This window comes from Lepidochelys kempii, chromosome 2 (genome assembly GCF_965140285.1).
Source record: "Lepidochelys kempii isolate rLepKem1 chromosome 2, rLepKem1.hap1, whole genome shotgun sequence".
Classification (NCBI taxonomy): Eukaryota; Metazoa; Chordata; order Testudines; family Cheloniidae; genus Lepidochelys; species Lepidochelys kempii.
The window spans coordinates 98,003,392-98,030,030 of NC_136381.1; the positions used below are offsets into that span (position 1 = coordinate 98,003,392).

General features: G+C 38.0%; 1 protein-coding gene across 1 annotated transcript in view; it reads left to right on the forward strand.

Moving 5' to 3' along the window:
• LOC144930171 (uncharacterized) overlaps nucleotides 1-18,101 on the forward strand; it is a 180,335-nt gene extending 162,234 nt beyond the window's left edge. Inside the window, exon 3 of the mRNA XM_078851320.1 lies at nucleotides 17,718-18,101. Within this exon, the coding sequence (XP_078707446.1) occupies nucleotides 17,718-17,836 (119 nt within the window). The 3' untranslated portion in view covers nucleotides 17,837-18,101. The remainder of the gene's footprint in view (nucleotides 1-17,717) is intronic.
• Nucleotides 18,102-26,639: the final 8,538 nt, after the last annotated feature.

The following is a 26,639-nucleotide window of genomic DNA, read 5'->3' on the forward strand; positions in this document are numbered from 1 at the left end:
TAATTCCATGATGATGAATTAATGTTTTGGGCCAAACTATCTGCTTGTGTAAATTGGCACTGCTCCATTAATTTTAATCCTGCCAGCAGGGAATTTAATCCTACATTTATTTTTTTGAATTTCTTGACTTTTGTGTGTTGGAGTTCTCAAACATAATGTTATATTCATATTAATTATTTGCATTAAATCTCCCTGCTTTAGGGAAAAAAAGCCCAAAGCCTCCAAGGCAGCCTCTAGCTGCTCATGCCCATCCTAAACCACATGATACCTCCCTCCTTTGACACTCAGTATTACAGCTGCATCTCACCCCCTCAGTGCTTCACTGCTTCTCAGGCCTATAATTCTGGTTTTTGCATACAAATTATACAGTGGATTGAGTATATCCGTGCTAATGATTTCACTAATGTGTAAGTAGTTTGTATGGTTGTCTGTCTATAAAGAAAATTGCTATAAGGCCTGATCTAGCTCTCACTGAAGTTTAATGGACAGATTCTCACTGAGTTTAATTGGAGCTGGATCATGCCTTTTAAAAAGGGTAAAAATATTAGATGGATCTATATTAAGTCTCTTACAGTTTGTGTGTTTTTAATGTAGTATGTCCATGCTTATATGGACCACATGATCACATTAAGAAATGATTGTGTGGCAGGCATTTCTAATGAAAAGGTTGAAGTGGGAGCTGAAAGAACAGAACACTCTAGCTTGTCTAATATATGTTCAAAATGAAGTTATCCTTTAATTATCTGAAGCATGAAGCAATAGATATTGTGAGAACTGGGGCCTTTGAAACATATTTTTCCAGAAACAGATTAAAAAAAACTTTCAATATAGATTCAAAATATTTTCATAAAACTGGTTTCAGAGTAGCAGCCGTGTTAGTCTGTATTCACAAAAAGAAAAGGAGTACTTGTGGCACCTGAGAGACTAACCAATTTATTTGAGCATAAGCTTTCGTGAGCTACCGCTCACTTCATCAGATGCATCCGATGAGGTGAGCTGTAGCTCACGAAAGCTTATGCTCAAATAAATTGGTTAGTCTCTAAGGTGCCACAAGTACTCCTTTTCTTTTTTTATTAAACTGTCTTTGTTTATTCCTGTTTAGATTTTGTTTTCAGCTTCCTCTTTTTAATGATGCAAACCACTTTACTTTTTTGCCTGGAGAGGAAATAGTATAAGTCAGTGGTCTCTTGAGGCTACTCACAAGCATTATTTTTTGCTGTTTGTAGTTTGAATCACTGGGGAAAAGAAGAGTTTTTATGAACTTTATTATAGAGTCTTGAATAAAGAACCAATTGTTTTGCCATATTTCTTTTTCTCCAGAAAACTTGAATTCTTAAACATCATTTATATTACAGAAAATAAAGGGGAAAAAAAAAGAAACTTCTTTGTGTTACACTTTTTCAGTTTAGCTAGTTGTGTTGCATCTTTTAGACTCTGATAGGAGAAAGATGAGTCCTCCTCCTGTGTTGTTTTTAAATGTTTCAAGGGTGGGACTTAAATTTTAGACTAAACCTGGTGTGTAGCGCTGGTAAATAATTTTCATTTAATAAGTAAAGTGGTGTTCCTTTTGAGAACTCAAATGCTTTATGGGAATACGCCAGAGTCAGGAACAAAGCAAAGTGGCCCAGCTGATAAACTGTAAGTACCGGAGCAAGGTTCAGTGACTTCGAGTTTAAAAAAAATCTTTAAATACAGATTTACATTAACAAATGTTTTCAGCCTATTAGATCAATAATACAAGTCTTAAAAGATATCATTATATGACATCTAGGAGCCATTTTGGAGCACTCAGACTTCCAGGAATAGTTTTGGCATGAATTATTATCTTTCTTACACTCATGTAAATCAGGAGTAACTCCAAGGAAGTTCTATGAAGCTACACTAGTAGAAAACCAGTGTAAGTAAAATCTGAATCAGGAATATTCTAATATTCAAAATATGTTGCAAAAGTTAAAAGTTGGATCTAAACTCACAAACAATAAGTCAAGGGATAGGCAAAATTCCATCCTTAAATCATCTCATTGTGCCTACGTATGGCAGCCCGTTTTGTTCTATAGATTGCTGAGAGATACAAGCAACACTGCATCGGGAAGAAATACATTGTCACTCTTTAATTTGAAATTCTTTATTTGTGTTCATTTAAAGACAGATATTTAACCATCTGTACACACTGTATATTTTTTTAATTTAAGTTTTGATAAATCTTGAAGATGTGCCTACATGAACACCCTCAAACTTCAGTGAAATTCAAATCCAGATATGAAGGCAAACTTGTGAATGAAGAATGACTAGTCTGAGACACTGAAATAAACCATCTTTAACATTAATCTCAGGGCATACCACTCTGACATGTGACATTATTTTTGGTTGAAACACTTATGCACATGCTTACCTTTACTCATAGAATACCACAGTTGAAAGGGACCTCAGGAGGTCATCTAGTCCAACCCCCTGCTCAAAGCAGGAGGGATCCCCAATTTTTGCCCCAGATCGCCCCCCCAAGGATTGAACTCACAACCCTGGGTTTAGCAGGCCAAAGCTCAAACCACTGAGCTATCCCTCCTGCCTGCTCATGAGTTGTCCCCTTGACTTCATATGCATAAAATTAAACAAGTGCATAGTTGTTTCAGGATCAAGGTCTTTGTCACATAAAATACAACACGTTATCCTGTGTTTTGAGCACATTTGTTTTAAAGGCTGTTAGAAGTATATGAAGAAATTAATATTACATGCAGTTAGGGAAACTTGTTAACAATGTTGACAGAACAGAACCAAGGGAAAGTTTGTGCTATTAAAGAGGTCCAAACTGCCATAAGTAAAAAACCCTAATATTTTCTTTAAAATAAATTTAAAATATCCTTTAAAGGCTGTTTATATTTGACATGAAGCAAGGAAAACGTATGCCAGTAAGGTTGGTTCTCTTGTTCAAGTTTTGTATTCAGAGTGTTGCCCATATGATCTCATTGTCATTTTAGAAAAAAATCATTATTAGCAGTAGCTGTAACTGCAGAGTAAAGAACATCTTATGATTTTATGGAAAGAAAATAGGGGGAGGGGAATCTCTGCAATACTACAGAGTACTAGAAGAAATATTAGAGGCCAAAGCACAGGTTTAAGTGCCATTTCTTTAATCATTTACATGGAATGTGTCTAGAGATAAAGTCCTTGAAGTGTTCAGCAGGCACCGAATAGCCAACAAATAAGCTTGCTGAGTACCCAGTTTTTAATTGAATTGTAGACAGTCACTCTGAGGGCAAAAGTTACCACACATTCATCCTGTTCTTTAGAAAATATTTACAGTTATTTATATATCTGGTTTAGCCACTCTCCATGTCAAGGTCAAAGAAAATGTCCATCTGAAAACATTAGAAAAAGTATAAACATAGTACCAGAAGATGTCATAGATGGTAGTACTTAAATCTTTTACTAAATTCTGACTATACTGGGGGATTGAAGATAAGGCATCTAAAGTAGCACAAGTAGTGCATGAGGCTTAATCTTCATACTCTCTTCTGAAGAGAGTATGAACCAAGGAGTTAGGTCAGACCCTTATTTAGGTGATTTCATTGCCACTGTGCCAAGGGTCTGGCAAGTCATTTGGGAATGTTGTGTCAAGCAGTGTCCATCCCTATACACCACTTCCTTTCTGGCCTACCAGCCTCATCCACCTCATCGTCCGCTTCTCTGTGCCTTCTTCCATTTTGCCTTGATGCTTGGTAAGATCATCCAAGGCCTATTACCATTTACACATTTGAGTCTCTCTTGAAAACAAATGTTTGCTATATTGCCCAGAATGAACCTAAGTGAACTTAAACTTAGTTTGCTATCCTCTCTACTTAGAGGATGTACCTTTTCCTCCTAATCTCTGTATGTCTGATTTTTAGATTGTGTGTTCCTTGAGGCAGGGACTGTACTTTATTAAAGCATCTAACTAGAAATCACTTAACATGTCGTGGATGCTACAAATAATGAGTAATAATAATTCTTAGACAAGTTTAAAATTCACTTCCCACAAGTTTTGCTCACTTGCGTGTTGACAGAAAGAGGAAGAAGATAATTCAATTTAGCCAGGTTCATGGTTCTATGGTTCCATTTCCTCCACACTCTGCCATCCCATTTATATGTGATGTGCACACACTGAGTACATCTACACTGCATTTAGAAACAAGGCAGAGAATCTCAGAGACTGGGTTTACAGATGCAGGCTCATGCTACACCTGTGTAACTGTCTACAGAGAGCGTGGGGTTGAGTCTGAGCTCCAGCTGAAGCCTGGATGTCTGCTGTTTTTAGTGTGAGCCTGAGTCTATAGACCAAGGCTTTGAGACATGCTACTGCAGGTTTTTAAAATGCAATGTAGATATACCCTTTGTGAAGAGTACTCGCCGGAGTGCAGGTAATACAAACATACAAGACTAAGCAAGCTCCTTGTTCCCTCCCATCTTTCCTGCAGTCCTGTGCCAGGGCCAGGAATAATCAGGCCTTCTCAAAGACTAAATAATTTAGGGAAGGTAACAGAGGAAAATGAAGCGGTGGGTGGAAATGGAGAATGGTAAAAACGATCTTTTGGAGAGGTTCATTTGTTTTATGCAGTTGACAATATTAAGGGAGAGGAGACAAATTAATTTTAGTACAACAGCTCTGCAATTTGACCTCCCATGTAACTCTGAGATATTAAAAGGAACACAGAGAGACTAAAGATTTGGTGTGGCCATATATATATAGCTTACTTATGAAAAATATTTAAGGTCTAATCTAGTCAGCTTGGAACTATGTTTGTAATTGTGTTAGTATACAAGTGAGATAAGATGGGTGAGGTAATATCTTTTATTGGACCAATTTCTGTGGGTCAGAGAGACAAGCTTTTGAGGCTCACAGAGTTCGACTGCCCACACAATTGCATAACTGTCTTTCTCAATGGCAGAACAATTTTGCTGAGTCAATTTCAATTTTTTTACTTAAGAAAGCAATAGGGTGTTCTTGTTGTTTTTCACCACATTTGCATCAGCAAAGCCCCTAATCCAGTGTCTGATGTATCGATACACAGTTCAAACCCTTTGTCAAAATTTGGACAGGCTAGAACAGGCTTTTCAGACGATTTTCTTTACCCTATCAAAACCCTCTTGCCATGCCTTTGTCCATACAACTTTGCTGCATTTAAGTCTTTTTACATAGATCTGTGATTGGGGATACAGTGTCACTGAACCTACATAGGAACCTTCTGAAATAGTTAACCGGACCTATGAAAATTTGAACCTGTTAGTTTGCAATTTACAATGGCTTCAACTTCCAAGGGATCGGGGATATTTGACCTCCCCCTACACAGTGTCCTAAATAAGGAACGTAGGCTTCTCCAATTTTACTCTTGGAAGCTTTTATTTTCAGGTCTGCCTCTTTGAGCTTTGACAGCACAGTTTAAGTGTTTTATGTGATCAGCCCCAGTGTTGTTAAATACTGTGATGTTGTCAACATATACCCTTACAAAGCCCTGCAAACCATTTAACACTCAATTGCCTAGCCTTTGAAAAATGGCTCCTGTAATAATTAACTCAAATGGTAACATTGTGAACTCAGAAACCCATGTCACTGATAAAGATGGACAGAAAAAATCTACTTTTATCTTAAGGAATTTGCCAATAACCTCTGTGTTTTAAACTATGTTCCCTGGTGGCGGTATGTCTACTATAGATGGGATTTAAATACTATTGATGATTATATGGGTCAGTTAATCTGTCACCCTGAATTTGTTGCTCCTCGCTGAGGACCTGATTCTTCATGCCTTGCAAAATACCTTATAGTCATTCAGGACCTGATCCATAGCCCACTGAAATCAGAGCTCATTGACATCAACAGGCTTTGGGTCAGACTTACAGCTGTGTAAAGTGAATATAAAATGAGTTTAAAGTGCTATGAATCTGATTTTGTCTTTGATTTGAATGGTAGCACAGGTGTTTTCAATGCTTAACGAGAATCTTTGGTAATGAAATATTTACAGATTAAAGGAAATAAGAATAGCAAACCAAACCTCCCACAATAACCAATAAGATAATCTTTCTAGAGACTCTCTCAATTCATCATATGTAATCTTATTTACATAATGCTACAGATATGTCTTAAATAGATCTAAGGCACCCATATGCCCATGTTTTTCCAGGAAAGTCTTGTGTTTTTTTTTTCTTCATATGATGTGGTTGTATCCGGTGAACTTCTTTTGGAAGACCTGATTTTTTTAAAAATTTAAATCACTTTTAAAAAAAACCTGCAAGCTGCTTGTTCAACAGGCATTGCTACAATGACTAGAATTGATTAGTGTTTCTCTGTGTTTACCAGCAACAAACAATCCAGTGGACTGGCCATTCAGTGTGATGAACAGTGATTGGAGTTAAGAGGAAAATTCAAGTAGTGTAGATGCTCACAAGGCTGTGCTCTTGCTCAAAGTGAATGTGAAACACTGGTTCAGTGTTTCATGATACACTCACTGAGAACATTGTTACCAGAAAAAAACCTCCATTTTAAAGAAATATGCATGTCATTGTTGAGACACCACTACACATTTTTAAGTGTACTTTTGTCTTTTCTATGATTTTCCAAGACTAAAATTGTCATTAAAAAAAAAAAGAGAGTCCAGGGGTTTGATTTTTAAAATGTGGTCGCTCTAAGTAAAGTAGAGAACATACACAATAGTTAAATGACATTAAATACAGAAGTAGCAATATCAGGTCACATCCTTGCAAATGTGAACTGGAATAGCTTCACTGAAGACAGACTGATTTCAATTGAGCTATATTGATTTACACCAGCTGAGGATCAGGCCCTACATATTTTAGTTACCACTGGTAAGACTGTGCTGTGGCTTAACACTGGATAAGCAAACCATAAAAAAGAATATGCCGATTGACATGGTGGTTCTGTGAGCACTGGACTATATCATGGCAATTTGTGTCTGTTCTGCTCAAAACATTTCTTCCTCCCCTGAGGGATTAAGGATACTTCATGCTTAATTAGCATCACCACATTTAAAATAAGTATATGAAGCCTGCTTTCCAGAGTGTGTGCTCCAATTTCACCATTTGTATCTGTTTCCCCTGACTATAATATCTGATCCCTTCAGTTATACATGTTAAATCTGGACTTACCTGGGAACTCTAATGAGCTGATTCTGACTTAATTGACACCAGATTTATTTTCATGCAACTCAGTTCAGAAGGCCAGATTCTGATTTCAAACAGATCTCAAAAGGATATTCATTTCTACTGGGCCAAAGCAGTGCAAAGGTCCACAAAGATGAAAAATAAGACTCTGTAACCAAATCTTCTCAAAGGGTTCAATTCAGGTTTAGTATATTGCATTGGCAAAAGTTTGGAGGAAGGATTTTGGTAACCTATCCCTTGACCTGAACAGAAAATGTCCAATGAATGACCAATATAACAGATTCTTAAAAAAAAAAGAAAAAAGAAAGCATTGTTAAGGGGAAGGGAATCTGACAAGAAACTTTGTGCAGAGATGTGACTGAAATGTGCTAACTGAAATTAAACTTGTAACATTTACTCATCTTAAGTGTCAGTTCAGAATATAACCATTTAAAGCTGACCATCTACTTTGGTGTCTGTACTGCTGCTTTCCCCTGATCTAAAGTCTATATCCAATACAGCCAGCATAAATGGATGTCTCTGCCATGTGCTCAGCAGGAGTAAAGGGGGTAAGAACAGAGTACCACATGCCATGTGGGAAGGAAGGAAGGACTGGGAAAATTTGAGTTTCTATGTGTGGGGTTTTCCATATATTTCCATGGGGGGTGGGGGGGAAGATTTTCAACCTGCCTCTCTACTCCCTGCTAGACAAAAAACAGGAGGTCAGACTCCTCATCCAACTGGTGGCCTGGGAATGCAATCTCCTAAATGGGACAAGAGCATCTGTGCATAGGCCCATAGCTTCTGCACAGCTTCCCTGATTTCCCCCCTTCCTCTCCCACTGCAGTACAAGTCCCCCAGGAACCCACAATGGCAAATGCTCTAAAACCTCATTTTGAGAGAAGAAATGGGGGGTTGTAACTGCCGAGGGGAAGTTTCTGCTAGTTCAATCACCATTTGGATTTCCATTTGAAAATCTGCCCCAATCTGAACGGAGTATGCCAAGCAGAGCAATTCCTCTACTACCTCTTTACCATGGCATTCTGGAGCCCCAGCTACATGGAGGGCTCACTGCTTGGGCCAGTGGTGAGAATGCAGGGAAACTGTTGCTCTCTGGTGTTATGCTCTTTTCAGGAGCTTAGGCACGGAGGGGGGCCGAAGACAATGGGCTAAACCTTCTTCTTGTGGAAACTGGGCGAGCTGCATTGACTTCAATGGCATTTCACACATTTACATTAGCAGAGAACTTGGCCCAGAAGCAAGTAAAAAAAGTGTTAGTTCTATTGAGGACAGCAACAATAGAGAGAACATTTCAGTTTTCTATTTTTTCCCTTTGCTTTTTTTCAGGTTCCCTTAAATATTGATTCTGGTGCTTTATGGATTGTGGTAGTCTTGACATATGTCATTTTTTTCACCCTTTCCCTGGAGATCTAATAAAAACACTTCAATCAACTTGACTGCAGTCAATGATGTTAACAAATGACACCCTCAAGTAGACAGTGTTACATATATGTATTCTTTCAGTGCTATTTCATTTTACCTCTAATCGCTCTTAGCAGATGCGCTATGTATCAATGAAGTTATACATCGCTCAGAGTATTGCGCAATCCTTTAGTTTAAATCATCATGCTGCTTTTTTCATATCATGAGTCCTGCTATATAGAAAAAGAGGAAGACAAAGGAAATATGAAAACCTGCTCCTGTATTTAATAGTTACTGTAGCACGGTAAGAGTTACCACTGTGGCACCTCACGCTGGCCATCCTAGGAATTAGCTCTCCAGCCTCTGGAGCACCCTCTGCAGGCCAATGTCCTACTTGCCTCAGGCCCCCATGTCCCTCCCAGATCCCCATGCCCCTTTATCTTGGGTGCTGCCCCGTAGCAGTACACCCTCTCTCGGGATCTCCCCACGCAGGGGAATCCACAACCCTCTATCCCCACCTTCCCTCCATCTGGCTACTGCCAGTCACCATCTAGCCCCCACTCTCTGGGGCAGACTGCAGTGTACAAACCATTCATCATTGGCAAAGTAGGATTTTGACCTGCTGCCTTTGCCTGCTGTGGGCTGCACCTCTGCAACACCAATACCCTTCCCGGCCTTTAAAAAGGCTTGCAGCCTGGGGGGTTTCCAGGCTAGAGCTCCCCAGCTCCTCTAGCCTTCCTCCCAGCCCTGTTCCACTCTAGGTACCTTACTCAGTTCCCAAGCAGCCAGGCCCATCTCTCTCCATAGCTAGAGAGAGATGTGCCTGGCTCACAGCCTTTTATAGGGCCAGCTGTGGCCTGATTGGGGCATGGCCCCAGCTGAGGCTGCCTTCCCCATCAGCCTAGCCTTTGGCTCACCAGCCCAGCCCTCTCCCAGGGCTGGCTGTAATCCTTTCAGGCCCGGAGCCGGTGACCACCCCGCTGCAGCTACATAATGATGTCCTAGGTCTGAAACACCCATGCTAATAGGCCCTCTAGTTTTCAACTTGGTGCAACTTTATTTCAGCTCTAGACATCTTGCATGATCAGCAGCAGTGCTAAAAGTTAGAAATGAGGCCAGTGTATTAAGGAGACCAAAGACCAAAACAAAAAAAATAAAAACAAAACAAGCTCTGCTAGATATTTTAGAACTGATCAGTTTTAACTGTCAGTACTTAAGGGGCCCATTCACAAACACACATCTCTGCCATGCTAAAAATGAAACATGGCATGCACAACACAAAACAGATCAGACTGTACCTCGATAAAATGTCCCATAAATCTGCCTCCAGAAACAAACCACTCATGTTCAGATTTTAGTAACAAACAAACAAAAAAGTAGTTCAACTATCTTGTGAATAACTCAGTGATTTCTAAACTGAATAACTGAAATAAAACTCTCTGCTCTGAAGTCATTCATACCCACTTTTAAATTAGTAATGAAATACAAAACCTACAATGGAGGGAAAACACCATTTCCTCACTATTCTTCTTCACCCATAAAGAGGTTGGGCAGATATCCAACAGCAATCGGAACCCAAACCCCAAACTATCATGAAGACAGTATTCCCACAGCAAAGATAAATGTTATTTTGTCCCTTTCCTTCCCTCCCCCACAAAAATATTAGGTTAATAAAAGACAAGGGAAAAATAAAAGTATGAACATAGGAATTGCCATACTGGTATTTCTAGCCCCATATCCTGTCTCAGACACTGGCCAACACCAGATGCTTCAGATCAAGAAACACTACAGTGGGCACATGTGGGATAATCTGCCCTTCAGGATGGTCTCATACTACTTAGAGATTATTTTAAACCTTGAGCTTTTTATAATCCTTCTGATACCTTTCTGTTTTGATTTAATTATTCTAGCTCTGGATAACCTTGTTATCCACATAATATGTCCAACCCCTCTTTAAATTTCCTGGCCTCAACCACACCATGTGGCAATGAGTTCCACATTCTAATTATTCATTAGGTACTTTTATCAATGAAGTTGCCACTTTTTAATTTCACGGACTGTTTCTGTGTTCTTCTATTATAAACAAACAAACAAACAGAGAGAGTAAACAGACACTTAAGAAGCCAAAAGTTTTGTGACTTTCATCAGGGGAAAAATTAAACTATGACATCAGGTAAAGTATTTCTACAATATGACAGTTGAAATATATTTGATACAGAAACAGTATTTAATGCTATAGAAGATATCACCTGTTTTGAAAAAAAAAAGCAGGATGATGGAATCAAATCAAATAGGCATCTTGAGCTGAACAGCAAAAAACTGAGGAACAAAAGACTACTGGACAGTCTTGAAAAGTAGGGCTTTTATACACTATTATTAAAGATCAACAGACTTGCTGACAATAGAAATATTTTCTTACATGAGCAGTTAAAGAGAGAGTGTTAGCCAGGGAAAGTAAGGCTATCCAAAGTCTTCCTGGGGAACAAGGAGGGAGCTCCATTAACTTCATCATGGATCTGCATGAATACATGGGTCTACTCTCATGCCCTCCAAGCAGGATCTGAGAATGCCAAAGGATTGAGCAGTACAGTTTATGGGTTACAGTAAATATACAGACTTGTTACAAAAGTTATAGCAATGATTTGGTGTTAAACAGTTACTTGTATATGCTGCATTTTTCCTCAAATATTCATTTGTTAATATAAAACAGGAAGTCTTTCAATTTCACTTAGTAATTGTATTCTTGCCAATCCCATTTCTGTAGTGGGTAGTTGGTTTTGCACTATCAGACATGCATAGCTCCATTGGTATCAGTGGGTCTTCTCTTGTGCTTTAAGTTTAGCACATATATAAGTGCTTTTCTGGAACTGGGTCATAATAATTAAATATATTTATTGGTGCCAGTTACAAGGATTCTATACAAGTATCTATGGTAATTATGCACATTCCCATAACACTAAAAATATACATCCTGGTTATATACCACTGAAGTAACTCCCATCAAAACATCAAACAAAAAGTCTTTCAGTTTGGGACATTTGCAGAAGATCTGAAGATAGATCCCATATCCACGACATTCCTCATAGTATTTTGTTTCATAACACTGAGATCTGAAAATATCTAAGAATAATTTGCTACTTGATAAAACAGTTACTTAGCAGTTCTATATTGTGAACTGAATTCCTATAACAAGCAAAAAACAAACAAATAAACCAACAAACCTGAAATTAGTTCTAGTTTTCATTTTTTTTTCATTATGTCATCTAGACTGAATAGTGTACTCTGAGTAATTTCTTCCCTTTTCCCTCTTAAGCTTTTATAAACATAAGAAGGAACCATATTAAAAAACCTAAATGATAGGGATGTCACTGCAATAATTATAACAGACGTCAGGGGAGAATATAGTGCCCCCTTCACGTAAGGTGCACATGCTATTTTAGCATTTGTATTTATTTGTGTTTTTCTCCAGCGCTTTTGAATGTCGTAGAAGACATATTCCTCTAACAAGACACATACTTACCGAGCTTCAGTGGCAGATATTGTGGGGAAATAATTATAAAGCAGCCAAAGATGCAAAGCCAAAAACTGCAGCAGTTTACAATATTTGACTATATGTATTTCAGTCCTGTAAAAATGTATCATCTACAGCTAAGAGCAAGTGGGTCATGACAGAGATGTACAACCATGACGGGTTTACTGCTTCTAGTTGTACAGTCAAGAAATAATTATTTCTTTCTTTCTTTCTTTTGTATCTAGAGCTCATAGAAGTTTTCACCTTGTGAAAATTGTTGAGATATTGAGAAACTTTCCAATCCCAAATAAGGGTGAAAAGTCAAAATCTCAACAATTTTCATAAATCAAAAATTGTTAAAAAAATCAGTTTAGAGCAATAAAAACCCTTCAATTTTATATTTGTGAACATTTTGTTTTGATTTCAAACTCTTTTTACTCTACTTTGCTTCCATTTTTAAATGAAAAGTCCATTCAAAATAGAAAATAGGAATTTTTCCTTTTAAAATTGTCAAAATGAAATGTTTTGACAATTTTGAACCTTTTTTTCCAAAATGTTTTTTAATTCAAATTCCTCTCAACTGACACATTACTGCAAACCTTTTCAGTTCCAATGACTTAGCATTTCATCAGAAAATTCCTCACCCTTTCTAATTATGCTAATCTAATTCCTGACCAGCTTGTTATGATGCAGCACCTGTTTTGGGTCACACATGGAGTGAATGAGTAGTGTCAGACCTTTTTCTAGTTAACAAGTGTCCATGACTCATAAAACAACATCAACATCATTATGGTTGACACTAATTTGCATATCAATCTCACCTTAAGCCAATAGTATAATGGGTGTGGAGAATGAAATTTCAGAATATGGTTAAACATATTATGGGGAAGGGAGAAAACATTTTTCAGTGCCATTGTCCATGGTGAAACTTTCTGCAGGCTTTCACAAGACATATTTCACTATAAAACCTTTCTGGAGAGCCAGAGAGCGATAGCATATCAAAAGCTCTATGTTTCCCAACTAACAGAGAATGACATTGATTATGCAAATGCTAGATTTGTGAAAACAAAATTCAGCATCTGGTTGATATTGTATTCAAAGCTTTGAGGAAAGGATATATAGCAACTCAGATTTTTCTCTCAGAAAGGGACATAATTTAGGTGTTAGGGAGCATTTGAGTAAACTAAGGAAGCAGGCTGGCTGTTTTGTTCAAAGCAGAGGTTCCCTGAGGCAGAAAGATAGTTATTGCTTTCAACATTTGATATTCAAATGAATGTTTTAGTACTCTTTGATTGCTAAGCTACTGTTAATCATACTATTATACATATTACTTTTTAATCCCTAAAAAGTACTCTAGAGTTGAATGGTTGTAGTTTGAAATCACTTCAGCAAACTTTAGACAGATATATAGAGTATGATTTCCTAAATACATTTGAGCACCCTGAAGAGTAAGAAAATGGTTCAGCCAAAGGTGGTACAGAGAAAACACATTACTTTGATACTTGAGAGAACAGGGTTGTAGTAATCTCCTCACTTTGGCTCTACCACTCAGTGGAAATCAGTAGAAGTATTGAACGGTCATGCTTAGTTTCTAAAATAAAGCTCTGATCTCACAAGCTAGTATCCTCATACAAATCTTGACTTGATCACTCCCACTAAACATTGCACATAAGAGACAAACGTGTAGGTGTATTTTGTATGTCTGGGTTTGAAAATCTTGACCTTAATGTATAGATTTTCAGTATTTGTTATCAAAAAGCGAACATTTACCCACAGTGCTTATCTCATGCCATAGCCTTGCCCTGGACTGAAAATGGAAATGACTTACATGATGTCTTTTCTGCTCATATTCACTGCAGATGCTGCTGCTTTTTGCTGTGATTTCATCATTTCCACTGTTGCCCAGGAATCTCCCACATTTTCAATCTCTGCTCCATTTCTTCTTTCGTTGTAATTCTGTTTGCAGTGTTGTTGTAGTTGTGTTGGTCTCAGGATATGAGAGAGACAAGGTGAGTGCGGTAATATCTTTTATTGGACCAACTTCTGTTGGTGAGACAGACAAGCTTTTGAGCTCCATAGGTCTGAAGAAGAGCTCTGTAGAGATTGAAAGCTTGTCTCTTTCACAAACAGAACTTGGTCAAATAAAAGCAATTTCTTCACCCACCTTGTCTCTCTTATAATGATTGTTGATAGTCTGGTTGTTCTTGTTGTACAAATCAAGTGACATGATTAAACAGCTGTAAATCCCATCCTATCAGATGATAACTACGACCCTCTCACTTGATCAAGGAAGTGATCTAATACCTGTACAACCCTCCTTGTTGGCTTTTATGAGCTGTTTAATGGATGCACAAATGTTAATAGTTGCATTTTATCTGACTTGCAAATATTGCTTAAAGACCTGCACTGGAACTCCATGTAAAAATTCTTATATCACCAGTATTCTTATCATCCTTCTCTTTAACTTGATAATGCATAGTTTTTCATGTGACAATTGGAAGGGGATTATGATAAATTTCACCTCCATGTCTGAGTACATTTTGCAAATATATATCCGAACAGGATGTTTGGTTCTTACATAAAATCTATTTATGTAGAAATGAATTATCACAAACGGTGGCTAGAACTAAAAAGCTGGGTTGGGGACCTGAGGGTGGGGATGGTATATGGTAATTCTAACTGCTAGCTTTAAAAACTAATCCTAGGAACTGAGGGTCCAACTGGGTTGTTTCTTTCAGGATCATCAGTAATTAATGTTCTATAAGTCATTAATTGAATTGAACAAGTGTAAATGTGTAGGTCTGACAAGGCTGTAAAAGGAAGGAATCCAGCTCACTGCTGCCAGTTGTAACAATAGTAAAAACTTATTTTCTGTCACTAAAGTTCAATCATAGAGTCATAGAATCATGGAATATCAGGGTTGGAAGGGACCCCAGAAGGTCATCTAGTCCAACCCCCTGCTCGAAGCAGGACCAATCCCCAGTTAAATCATCTCAGCCAGGGCTTTGTCAAGCCTGACCTTAAAAACCTCTAAGGAAGGAGATTCTACCACCTATCTATCAAGTTGGACGAAATCACTTTGAATACCCACAGGGGGTAGAATCCTGGCCCCAGTTCCCAGTTAGAACTTTGTCATTGACTTCAGTGAGGCCTGAGTTTCAGCCAGAGAGCACAACTGTTGAGGAAAAGATACCATTCATTTTTCAGTGTGGGACAGCACCTTAAGTATATGTATGATTGCTTTGTTGAATTATTTTTAAAGAGTTCAACCTGCTCCCATTCAAGACATAGGGATTTTCTGAACCACCACTACTGCAAAGGGGGTCACACACGCAATTTTGCATGTTTCTATCATGTAAATGACACAGATTTGCTAAAACAGTGGAAATTACTTTTTAGGTCTGTCTTGTCTTTTCTCCGAGGTGTTTACTTATTCGGGATGTTGATTCTAACAGTCTAGACCACCCTTCCGGGCTGAGGTAGGAGCAGTGTTTGTTCTCTTGAATATACCTGTTTGTTTGTTTTTTGACTGATCCTTTTAGCTAGTACTTTAATAGAGTGATCAATAATTACAATAATAGAATATAGTGTTGAGGGAGCTAATCACAAAATGGAGGTGTCTTTGCTAGAAAATCTTTAATATCACTTTTAGAGATGAAGAACCGAAGAAGAAAATGTTTTGATAAACAGAATGTTTTAATTTGTTTAGAAAATAGCTTTTTTTTAAGTGATGGCATTTCTTGTAGTTATGATGTGTTTTCAATGTTCAACGACAAATTTCTTTTGAAGCTTTCAAGTTAATAAACCTCTCCCTTCAAAATTCCTAGACTTCAATAACAGGAAGAAAAGGAGTACTTGTGGCACCTTAGAGACTAACCAATTTATTTGAGCATGAGCTTTCATGAGCTACAGCTCACTTCATCGGATGAAGTGAGCTGTAGCTCACGAAAGCTCATGCTCAAATAAATTGGTTAGTCTCTAAGGTGCCACAAGTACTCCTTTTCTTTTTGCGAATACAGACTAACACGGCTGTTACTCTGAAACCTTCAATAACAGGGTTCACCACAGAGATGTGCCACCAATAATTTAACTACAGAGCTCACAAAATTCTTTCCACCCCCACACAACCTACACATTTTGGCTGTGATAAACCCATTGTCATAAAGTGCATGCTCTTGTAGAAGGGAGGAGTGAAGTATTGGGGGATCTTCATATTTGTTTTCCCTGCTTTAAACAAAAATGCTTTCTAATAACCACAACCAAGGGATAAAGCATTTGACAGACAAACTTTTATATCAATAGCACTTTGCTGGGAAAGTTCATATTCTGTACCTGACAAATATCCGGACTATACTGATATTATAACATATTGCTCAACTTGTGTAACTTGAAGTGGGGGTGAAGACCTGAAGGGGGTATCCTCCCTAGGAAAACATTTTTTTCAAGTACCTGTCATTTTTGTGCAGTCTGCTAGAACCAGGTAAGAAATGCTCTTTAGAAATATCTTACACTGAGAAGTATTTTGATGACAGGGATAAATCATCTTTGGCTGGGATGATTTAGCTCTGTCCAGAGAGAGGATGACTCCATCAAAGAAAGGGGAATCATTTCTACCTTTCATCAGCCTAATGGTAGGTTTTTCAAATGAAGCTACTGGGATCCCTGAGAGTTTCTCTTTCCCCAACCAGGACATTACTAGCTCATACTCCTGAAGAGGTGAAGCAGCCATTCACAAACTGAATGGGAAATCAAATTCAGAAGTAAAAAAAATAGTAGGAAATACAAAAGTTTAATAGACAGATATGTGTGTTTTTGAGATACTTTTAGTTTTGTTTTATTCATTTTATTTTCAACATTTCTTACGGAAAATGCTCAGTTAACAGAAGACAGCACCATGGAAATTCCCATACTTCCTCTTTACAAATACAGTGTCATTTCTCCATTCCTTGTTCTACAAAATGTAGCAAATTCAAGTGACTTCCCTGTATTCTATGTACCACTCACTTGGAAAATTTAGTTCAGAAATATATCTCTTATTGTTATTGCCTTTCGTTGGGACTTTATGCTAAAGTGTGGGCCTTGAATCATGCAGACTTACGTGATTGCAGTTTTCATAGCTGTCAAAGTGAGTTTGCTTTTTAAAAACTCACTTAACATTCAGTTGGTGGGAGAGGTATTTTATGTAGTTGTTCAGAAGATTATGCATTTTGTTGTTGAGATGGGTTGGAAATAACAGTATGAAATAGTGAAACTGTAAAAAACCAACCAGAATGCAGAATTTACTGCCAAATGTTTATTAATTCTATTTATTAACTTTTAAACTCTTTTTTGAATATTTGATGGTTCTGTAAGAAACATTGAGGTTTCTGGAAGTTAATTATGGACCTTTTAAGTATAACTTCTGAAAATGTCCAGGTAAAAAGATACTCATAAAAGGGAAAATGCTGAGTTCTGAATATCATTAATTAATTTCTGCTTTCTCTTCCTGTACACCACACGCGCCCCAATAGTGCTGCTCCTTGGTGTATGGAAAGTGAAGGCTGAATCTGATAAAAAATTCCATAGTATTTTGATTGGTTCAGCATAGACCATCACTTACAATGCCATTATGTACCGTTGAACAGTTTCTCTCCATTCTTCTGTATTCCCTCTGCAGATGCTCAGTGTGACATTGTGACCTATTGGCTACAGAACACCTCTGGAAGCCAGGATTTAGGGAGTCTAGTTTCAACTCTGCTACTGATTGACTGCATCACCTTTACCAGGCAGACCTGAAGAAGAGCTTTGTGTAAGCTTGAAAGCTTGTCTCTCTACCAGCAGAAGTTGGTTCGATAAAAGATATCGCCACAACCAGTTTGTCTCTTTTCTATCTTGGGACCAGCACAACCACCACAACACTACATGCATGAATTCTGAGGGAAGTTAACACAAACTTTAAAAATATTTCTATTCCTGCAAGAATTTCAAAGAGATGTTTTTGTTCCTTGTCCACCTTAAAAATAATAATTATGACTTATATTACAGCTAAACACATTTTCTTCAGTACATTTCCTTTTTTATTTTGAATTTATTAATAAAACATGTAGAGCTAATAGGCAGATTAAAAGGAGAATTGGATGTATCACAAACTAGCCCTTCCTTAATAACAAATAAATTTTTAATCTGATCTTTCTGAAACTTTAGGAGTTTTTTTCTTTTTGTCTGAGAATATGCAAATAAGTGAAATTTTAAAAATTAAGACATCCAAGTGAATGTAATTAATCTGACTGCCCTTGATTTAAAAATACTCTAGTGTGAAAATACCATTTTGCCACTGCTGGACTGTGCTGTCAAAATAGGTGATTAGAAGGAACAGCAATCCAAAGGAATGGAATAGAAGTTAGAATTTACCTATTGGAGTATCTCTTAACTATACTGTACAAGCATATTACATGGTATGTGTAGTGGAACTTAGGCACATATGCTAAATATCACTCTTTGAGTTGGACAATCTTTATTTTTACCAATATAGTTGTCATTTTAACATTCTTCCTACAAAAAGCTCTGGGTCTAGTGCATTTAAATAACGTTAAAGAGTATGCCCCTGACTTTCTACCCCAAATGTCCCTATTCATTGCTTCTTCAGTGTTGATAACCACTGCATGTTTCAGGTGGGTAAAGCAAACATAAATCCAGTCAGTGTGGTACAATAGAAGACGATTTAGAATTGCTGTGCACCGTGCATTTTATTCTGCAGTTGAGTCTTAAATCTGTAATTCCTAAAGGAATGCTATTTCTTCCTATCTTTTGTCGGCATTGTAACCAAGGTTTGTTTAATTATCCTGTACAGTGTAAATTAAAAACATTTTCTTCTCCATACCCATAAGACAAACAGTGACTCCGCAATATGATTCATTTAGTACAACATATACCAGTAAGAATGCAAGGCATTAATTAGCCTGGTTAGCTTTCATTGTATTAGCATAATTTACATCTTCTGTTTCCTTCAAAATGTTTGTCATAAAAATAAAGGGAAGGGTAACCACCTTTCTGTATACAGTGCTATAAAATCCCTCCTGGCCAGAGGCAAAATCCTTTTATCTGTAAAGGGTTAAGAAGCTAAGGTAACCTCGCTGGCACCTGACCCAAAATGACCAAAGAGGGGTCAAGATACTTTCAAATCTAGAGGGGGGGAAAAGCCTTTTGTCTTTCTGTGTGATACCTTTGCTGGGAACAGATCAAGGATGCAAGCCCTCCAACTCCTGTAAAGTTAGTAAGTAATCTAGCTAGAAAATGCTTTAGGTTTTCTTTGTTTTGGCTTGTAAATTCACTGTGCTGGAAGAAATGTGTATTCCTGGTTTTGTGTCTTTTTGTAACTTAAGGTTCTGCCTAGAAAAATTCTCTATGTTTTGAATCTGACTGCCTGTAAGATTATCTTCCATTCTGATCTTACAGAGTTGTTCTCTTATCTTTTTTTTTTTTGTTCTTCTAATAAAGTTCTGATTTTTAAGAATCTGACTGGGTTTTCTGGGTCTTAAAAATCCAAGGCTGGTTTGTGCTCATCTTGTTTATTCTCAAGCCTCCCCAGGAAAGGGGGTGTAAGGATTTGGGGGGATATTTTTTGGGGAAGACGTCTCCAAGTGGTCTCTTCCCGGATTCTTTATTAAATTGCTTGGTGGTGGCAGCGTACCAGGTTTTTAACCTAAGCTGGTTCCCAAGGCAAAAAAGAAATTTGTGCCTTGGGGAAGTTTTAACCAAAGCTGGTAAGAATAAACTTAGGGGGTCTTTCATGCAGGTCCCCACATCTGTTTCCTAGAGTTCAGAGTGGGGAAGGAACCTTGACAATGTTTAAAACCTTATAGATAAGATTGCAGAATGAGGTCTTGATCTGACCTCATTCAAGCTGATGGATAAACTCCCATGCTCTTGAAGGGGGCAGGATTAAGCCCTAAAAGCCTAACAAATCCTCAGTAGAGATGAACCTAGGATCTTTACATCTCCCAGCTTTGGCACATTCTGTGAGCCAGGCCTTCCTCTCTCTAAACCAGGGGTTCTCATAATAAATTTTTGGTACCCTCAAAGTGCAGCCATAATCTCTCGCTGGTGGCCGCTCTGACAATGTTTCCTAAAATACTTAATTAACTTTAGAAAAAACAAATATGGACATACACATGTCCAAGTCATTGTAATTCATTTATATATATATATATATATATATATATATATATATATATATATATTTGTTGTTGTATTTTGCAGTCTTAATAATAAAAATAATGTACAATTGTCTCTATTCTTTACTGGACCTAAACAGAATAGAAACACAAATAAGGTGCTTTGCAATTTTTGTCTTTTTTGGTGTTGTTTCTTTTGATATTTTTTTGGCAGAAAATTAATGTATTTTGCCTTTGGCAAGTTTCTTATTATCTAATGACAAAATGGACTTTGGCTCTGCAAAATGTTATGGGTTCCTTAGCATAAATGGACAGACATAGGCCAATTCAGCCATGTATAGCTATAAATATATATACACAATATAATGTCATATTGATATTGTGTGCTTAACACATATGAACATATGTGGTGTGAAAAATACATGGCTATTACACCATTCTGATTCTAAGTCACATTTCTCAACAAGAAAATTTGGAGGAAAATGGCTTCTGTGTAATTAAATAAATAAATACAAAACCAAGACAGTCAGTTGAACCAAAATTTCACAAGAAAATAACGTTTCACATAATAAATGCCCCTGAAACATAGGGGAGAAACTTTTTGCCCAGAATGTTGTGCCTCATTTTTGCACATCTCATACTGTACCTTGCAGTCTAGGTGCTGGAACTAGGGTTGCTGGGGGTGCAGCCGCACCCACTGGCTTGAAGTAGTTTTCATACTATACAAGGTTTACAGCTGGGTTCAATGGCTCTGAGCACGCTCACTATACAAATTATTCTAGCACTCCTATGGCTGCTATAATATTGTTATAACAACATTTTCCCATTTTTAAATACATAGAGGGAATAGCCTTACATTTCTGTGCTAAAAGGCAGGATAGGTCAGTGGATAAGATCTAGATCCTGTTCCCAGCTCTGCCACTGACCTACTGTTTGACCATGAGTAAGTAACTTCCCCTCCTTTCCTTCCTTTGTCTGACATGTCTATTTAGACTATAAACATGCAGGTCTGAGACTGTATCTTACTGTGATTTTATACAATGCCTAGCACTGTTGGGCACTGTCATAAATATAAAGGGAAGGGTAAACCCCTTTAAAATCCCTCCTGGTCAGAGGAAAAATCCTCTCACCTGTAAAGGGTTAAGACGCTAAAGGTAACCTCGCTGGCACCTGACCAAAATGACCAATGAGGAGACAAGATACTTTCAAAAGCTGGGAGGAGGGTGAGAAACAAAGGGTCTGTGTCTGTCTGTCTGCTGCTTTTGCTGGGGATAGACCAGGAATGGAGTCTTAGAATTTTAGTAAGTAATCTAGATAGGTATGTATTAGATTATGATTTATTTAAATGGCTGAGAAAAGAACTGTGCTGAATAGAATGACTATTCCTGTCTGTGTGTCTTTTTTGTAACTTAAGGTTTTGCCTAGAGGGATTCTCTATGTTTTGAATCTAATTACCCTGTAAGGTATCTACCATCCTGATTTTACAGAGGGGATTTCTTTACTTCTATTACAAGTCTTCTTGTAAGAAAACTGCTTTTTCATTGTTCTCAGATCCAAGGGTTTGGGTCTGTGGTCACCTATGCAAATTGGTGAGGATTTTTACCAAACCTTTCCCAGAAAGTGGGGTGCAAGGGTTGGGAGGATTTTGGGGGGGAAAGACGTGTCCAAACTACGTTTCCCAGTAAACCCAGTTAGAGTTTGGTGGTGGCAGTGGAGATCCAGGGACAAAGGATAAAATTAATTTGTACCTTGGGGAAGTTTTAACCTAAGCTGGTGAAAGTAAGGTTAGGAGGTTTTCATTCAGGTCCCCACATCTGTACCCTAGAGTTCAGAGTCGGGGAAGAACCTTGACAGCACAGATCAAGGTTGGGGCTTCCAGGTGCTATCTTAATAGAAATAATGAATAATAACATGCACAGTGTGACTGAATTTCAAACTGGTGCCTTTATAGATCAAAGGGTTTCCTTTACTACCCCAATCTTGCCATGAGAAGTATGTGCACCTTGGGGTCTTTATGGTTCTCACTGTAGGATTAGGGGCCAATATTGCAACTCACTAATTAAGGTTTTGTTAAGACTCCTGTTATTAACCTACTTGTTGAAAGACTTATAACTTCATCCTTAAAATACACTCTGGTTTAAAACATGTAATAGGCAAAGTCTCCACTGGAGACTTCTAAATTTCCACTCTATAAAAATGATGTAATGAGACAAGAATGTAGGGTAACCATTAAGTTTTGTCCTCGCATCAATTATGCATTATATATAATTATGTATGGTGGAAAAACTCTAAATATTTGCTTTCCAAAATCCAGGCATTTTGCTCAAAATGGGCATGACTAACCAAGTACTCTATTTTCACATATCACACATTAAGAAGTCACACAGCTCTCCTAGTCAGTTGGTGGTTGGTTTTAGATACATTTTTTTGGGTTTACACAGTATCATCATTGTGCTTCTTTCCCCACCTCTAGTAGAAAAAATCATTTACAATATTATATACTAGGAGATCCCACTTTATGAAGTTTAGCCAGCCAAAATAGCCGTTGAGCCTCTTACAATTTATAGGTTTCAGAGTAGCAGCTGTGTTAGTCTGTATTCACAAAAAGAAAAGGAGTACTAGTGGCACCTTAGAGACTAACCAGTTTATTTGAGCATAAGCTTTCGTGAGCTACAGCTCACTTCATTGGATGAAAGCTTATGCTCAAATAAATTGGTTAGTCTCTAAGGTGCCACAAGTACTCCTTTTCTTTTTACAATTTATATTACTTAAGTTTTCTTAGAAACACATTTTAATTGCTTTGGTCAGTCTATATATAGTTTGGTCAAACTATAGTTTTCACAATATATCAGGACTTTTTGAGAAGTTTAGAATTTAGAACCATTTAAGGATCTGATCCCCACTCTCTCACAGTTCCTTATTTGCCTTCACTTTTCTGTTCCAGCATATGGAGCTTCAGAAACTAGCCTGCACAATCTTCGGGGATATGTAAGTTAAATGTATTTCACTAGTATATTAGCCTATTTGGAAGATGAAGTTTGGAAAAAAAAAAACAGCAAATTGGATCTCTGTATAGCAAATACAGCAGTTTTCATTGTCTCCCAGCATCCAGAGAGATTTGGGCGGAATTCCCTCTGCATACAGAAAATTCAGTGAAAGCCACAGATTTGCAGAACAACAAGCTTTTGCAAACACAAGACATTATACAGACATAAGGGCCATCTGTCACTGAAAATTGTTTCGTTATTATAAAACTGCATAGGATAGTTCATCAGAGATTCATACTGGCAGATGGTAAGCTTTATAAAAATTAAATGCATGATATTTACTTTTACTTTTCTTTAAAATTGCCTTCAGCCCCCAAGGAGATGGAGAGATGTTTTTTCTTTGAAGATGGGTTTTCCTTGAAGATTGTTTCCTGGTACAAATGTAGACCAAATTTTGCACTCAGATACTTGCATGCAAGAGCCATTTAGCCAGACCCTGAGCTGCTGTTAATCAACATAGCTCCACTAGCTTCAGTGCAACTAAAACCCTATTTATATCTTCTGAAGATCTGGCCCATTAGCCTCAAGGGAAGTTTTGTCTGAGTTATGAGGACAGAGTTTGGGGCCTATATTATGCCAAATGCAGTCAACGGGTTTGTACAGTGAAATTCATTTTTCAAACTCAATGAACTATTTTAACTGTGACCATTACATCTTTGCTCTATGGGATTTAAATCCATACAGTGAATGAGTGAACATAAGAATGGCCATAGTGGGCCAGACCAAAGGTCAGTCTAGCCCAGTATCCTGTCTTCCAATAGTGGCCAATGTCACGTGTCCCATGGGGAATGAACAGCACAGGTAATCATCAAGTGATCCATCCCCTGTCACCCATTCCCAGCTTCTGGCAAACAGAGGCTAAGGACAACATCCCTGCCCATGCTGGCAAATAGCCGTTGATGGATTTATCCTCCATAAATTTATCTAGTTCTTTTTTGAACCCTGTTATGCTCTTGGCCTTCACAACATCCTCTGGCAAGGAGTTCCACAGGTTGATTGCGCATTGTGTAGAAAAAATACTTCCTTTTGTTTGTTTTAAAACTGCTGCCTGTTAATTTCATTTGGTGACCCCTAGTTTGTGTATTATGAGGAGTAAATAACATTTTCTTATTTACTTTCTCAGCATGAGTCATGATTTTATAAACCGCTATCATATCCCCCCTTAGTCATCTCTTTTCCAAGCTGAAAAGTACCAGTCTTATTAATCTCTCTTCATATGGAAGCCATTCCATACCCCTAATAATTTTCGCTGGCCTTTTCTGAACTGTTTCCAATTCCAATATATATTTTTTGAGATGGGGAGACCACATCTGTATGCAGTATTCAAGATGTGGGCATACCATGGATTTATATAGAGGAAATATGATATCTTGTTATCTAAGCCTTTCTTAATGATTCCCAACATTCTGTTCACTTTTTTGACTGCAGCTGCACATTGAGTGGATTTTTTAGAGAACTATCCACAATGACTCTAAGATCTCTTTCTTGAGTGGTAAGAGCTAATTTAGACCACATAATTTTATATGTATAGTTGGGATTGTATTTTCCAATGTACTTTACTTTGCATTTATCAACAGCGAATTTCATCTGCCATTTTGTCGCCCAGTGAGATCCTTTTCTCAGTCTGCTTGGGACTTAGCTATCTTGCGTAGTTTTGTATCATCTGCAAATGTTGCCACCTCACTGTTTACCCCTTTTTCCATATCATTTATGAATATGTTGAATAGGACTGGTTCCAGTACAGACCCCTGGGGGACACCACTATTTACCTCTCTCCGTTCTGAAAATGGACCATTTATTCCTACCCTTTGTTTCCTATCTCGTAACCAGCTACCAGTCCATGAGAGGATCTTCCCTCTTATCCCATGACAGCTTACTTTGATTAAGAGCCTTTGATGAGGGACCTTGTCAAAGACTTTCTGAAAATCTAAGTACAGTGTATCCACTGGATCCCCGTTGTCCTCATACTTGTTGAGACCCTCAAAGAATTATAGTAGATTGGAGAGGCATGATTTCCCTTTACAAAAACCATGTTGACTCTTCCCTAACAAATTATGTTCATCTATGTTTGTCTGACAATTTTGTTCTTTATCATAGTTTCAACCAGTTTGCCTAGTACTGAAGTCAGGCTTACCCGCCTGTAATTGCCAAGATCATCTCTGGAGCCCTTTTTTAAAAAAATGGCGTCACATTAGCTATCCTCCAGTCATTTGGTACAGAAGTTGATCTAAGTGATAGGTTACAGACTACAGTTAGTAGTTCTGCAATTTCTCATTTGAGTTCCTTCAGAACTCTTGGGTGAATACCATCTGGCCCTGATGATTTATTGCTATTTAGTTTATCAGTTTGTTCCCAAACCTCCTCTAATGAAACCTCAATCTGGGACAGTTCTTCAAATATGTCACCTAAAATAGAATGTCTCAAGTTTGGGAATCTCCCTAACATCCTCAGCCATGAAAACTGATGCAAATAATTCATTTAGTTTCTCTGCAAGTGCTGCTTTAGCATCTCAATTGTCCAATGGCCCCACTGGCTGTTTAGCAGGCTTCTGAAGAAGTGTTTTTATTTTTTTACCCGCAAAAGCTTATGCCCAAATAAATCCGTTAGTCTTTAAGGTGCCACCAGACTCCTTGTAGTTTTTGTGGATACAGACTAACACGGCTTCCTCCTGATACTCTGTATCCACAGTGTAAATGGATGAAAAGCTGTCCTAATATGGCAGCAGAATGTTTCTTTTGCATAGGGGAATCCCTGGGTGACATCAAGTTGCTCTAGGCCACTTGTTGCTGTCCACCATGTTACAGGTGGTGTGACAGGAGTGTGTTGCACTCCAAAGGCCCTTGTCTGGTACAATGGCCCCTAGGTATTCCTACAGCTGGCACAAATTACAGTATCTTGAGGCTGCTCTAAATTGCACTGGGGGGCAGGTCAGATCCGGTTGGTCACAGGATCTGAGTGGTAGAAAGATGGAAACTATCTATCCTCCATCCCCCACTCCACACCCCACTCCACAGAATACTGTGTGGCACTGAGGCACACCTGAGGATTTGACCCATTATTTTTTTATGTGCCTCCTTAAATACTTCCATTATGCAAGTGCTTCCACTTTGGATACATGACAAAAAGAAAAATTATTAAATAAACTCCCAGCCCTGGAGAAGCTGATGTAAAATTCTACCTTTTACTCCAAAAAAAGGTTATTAGTGGGCTGATTCTCTCTCCTCACAGACGTTGAGCAATACCTTACTCTGGAAGCAGTCCCACTGAAATCAGTGAACCTATTCATGTGAGTTAGTACTGTGTGGGGCAAATAAGGGGGCAGAACTGAAGACTAAAGTTAGAGCTAGGATTTGGAGAAACATTGCAGAGTCTAGTTGC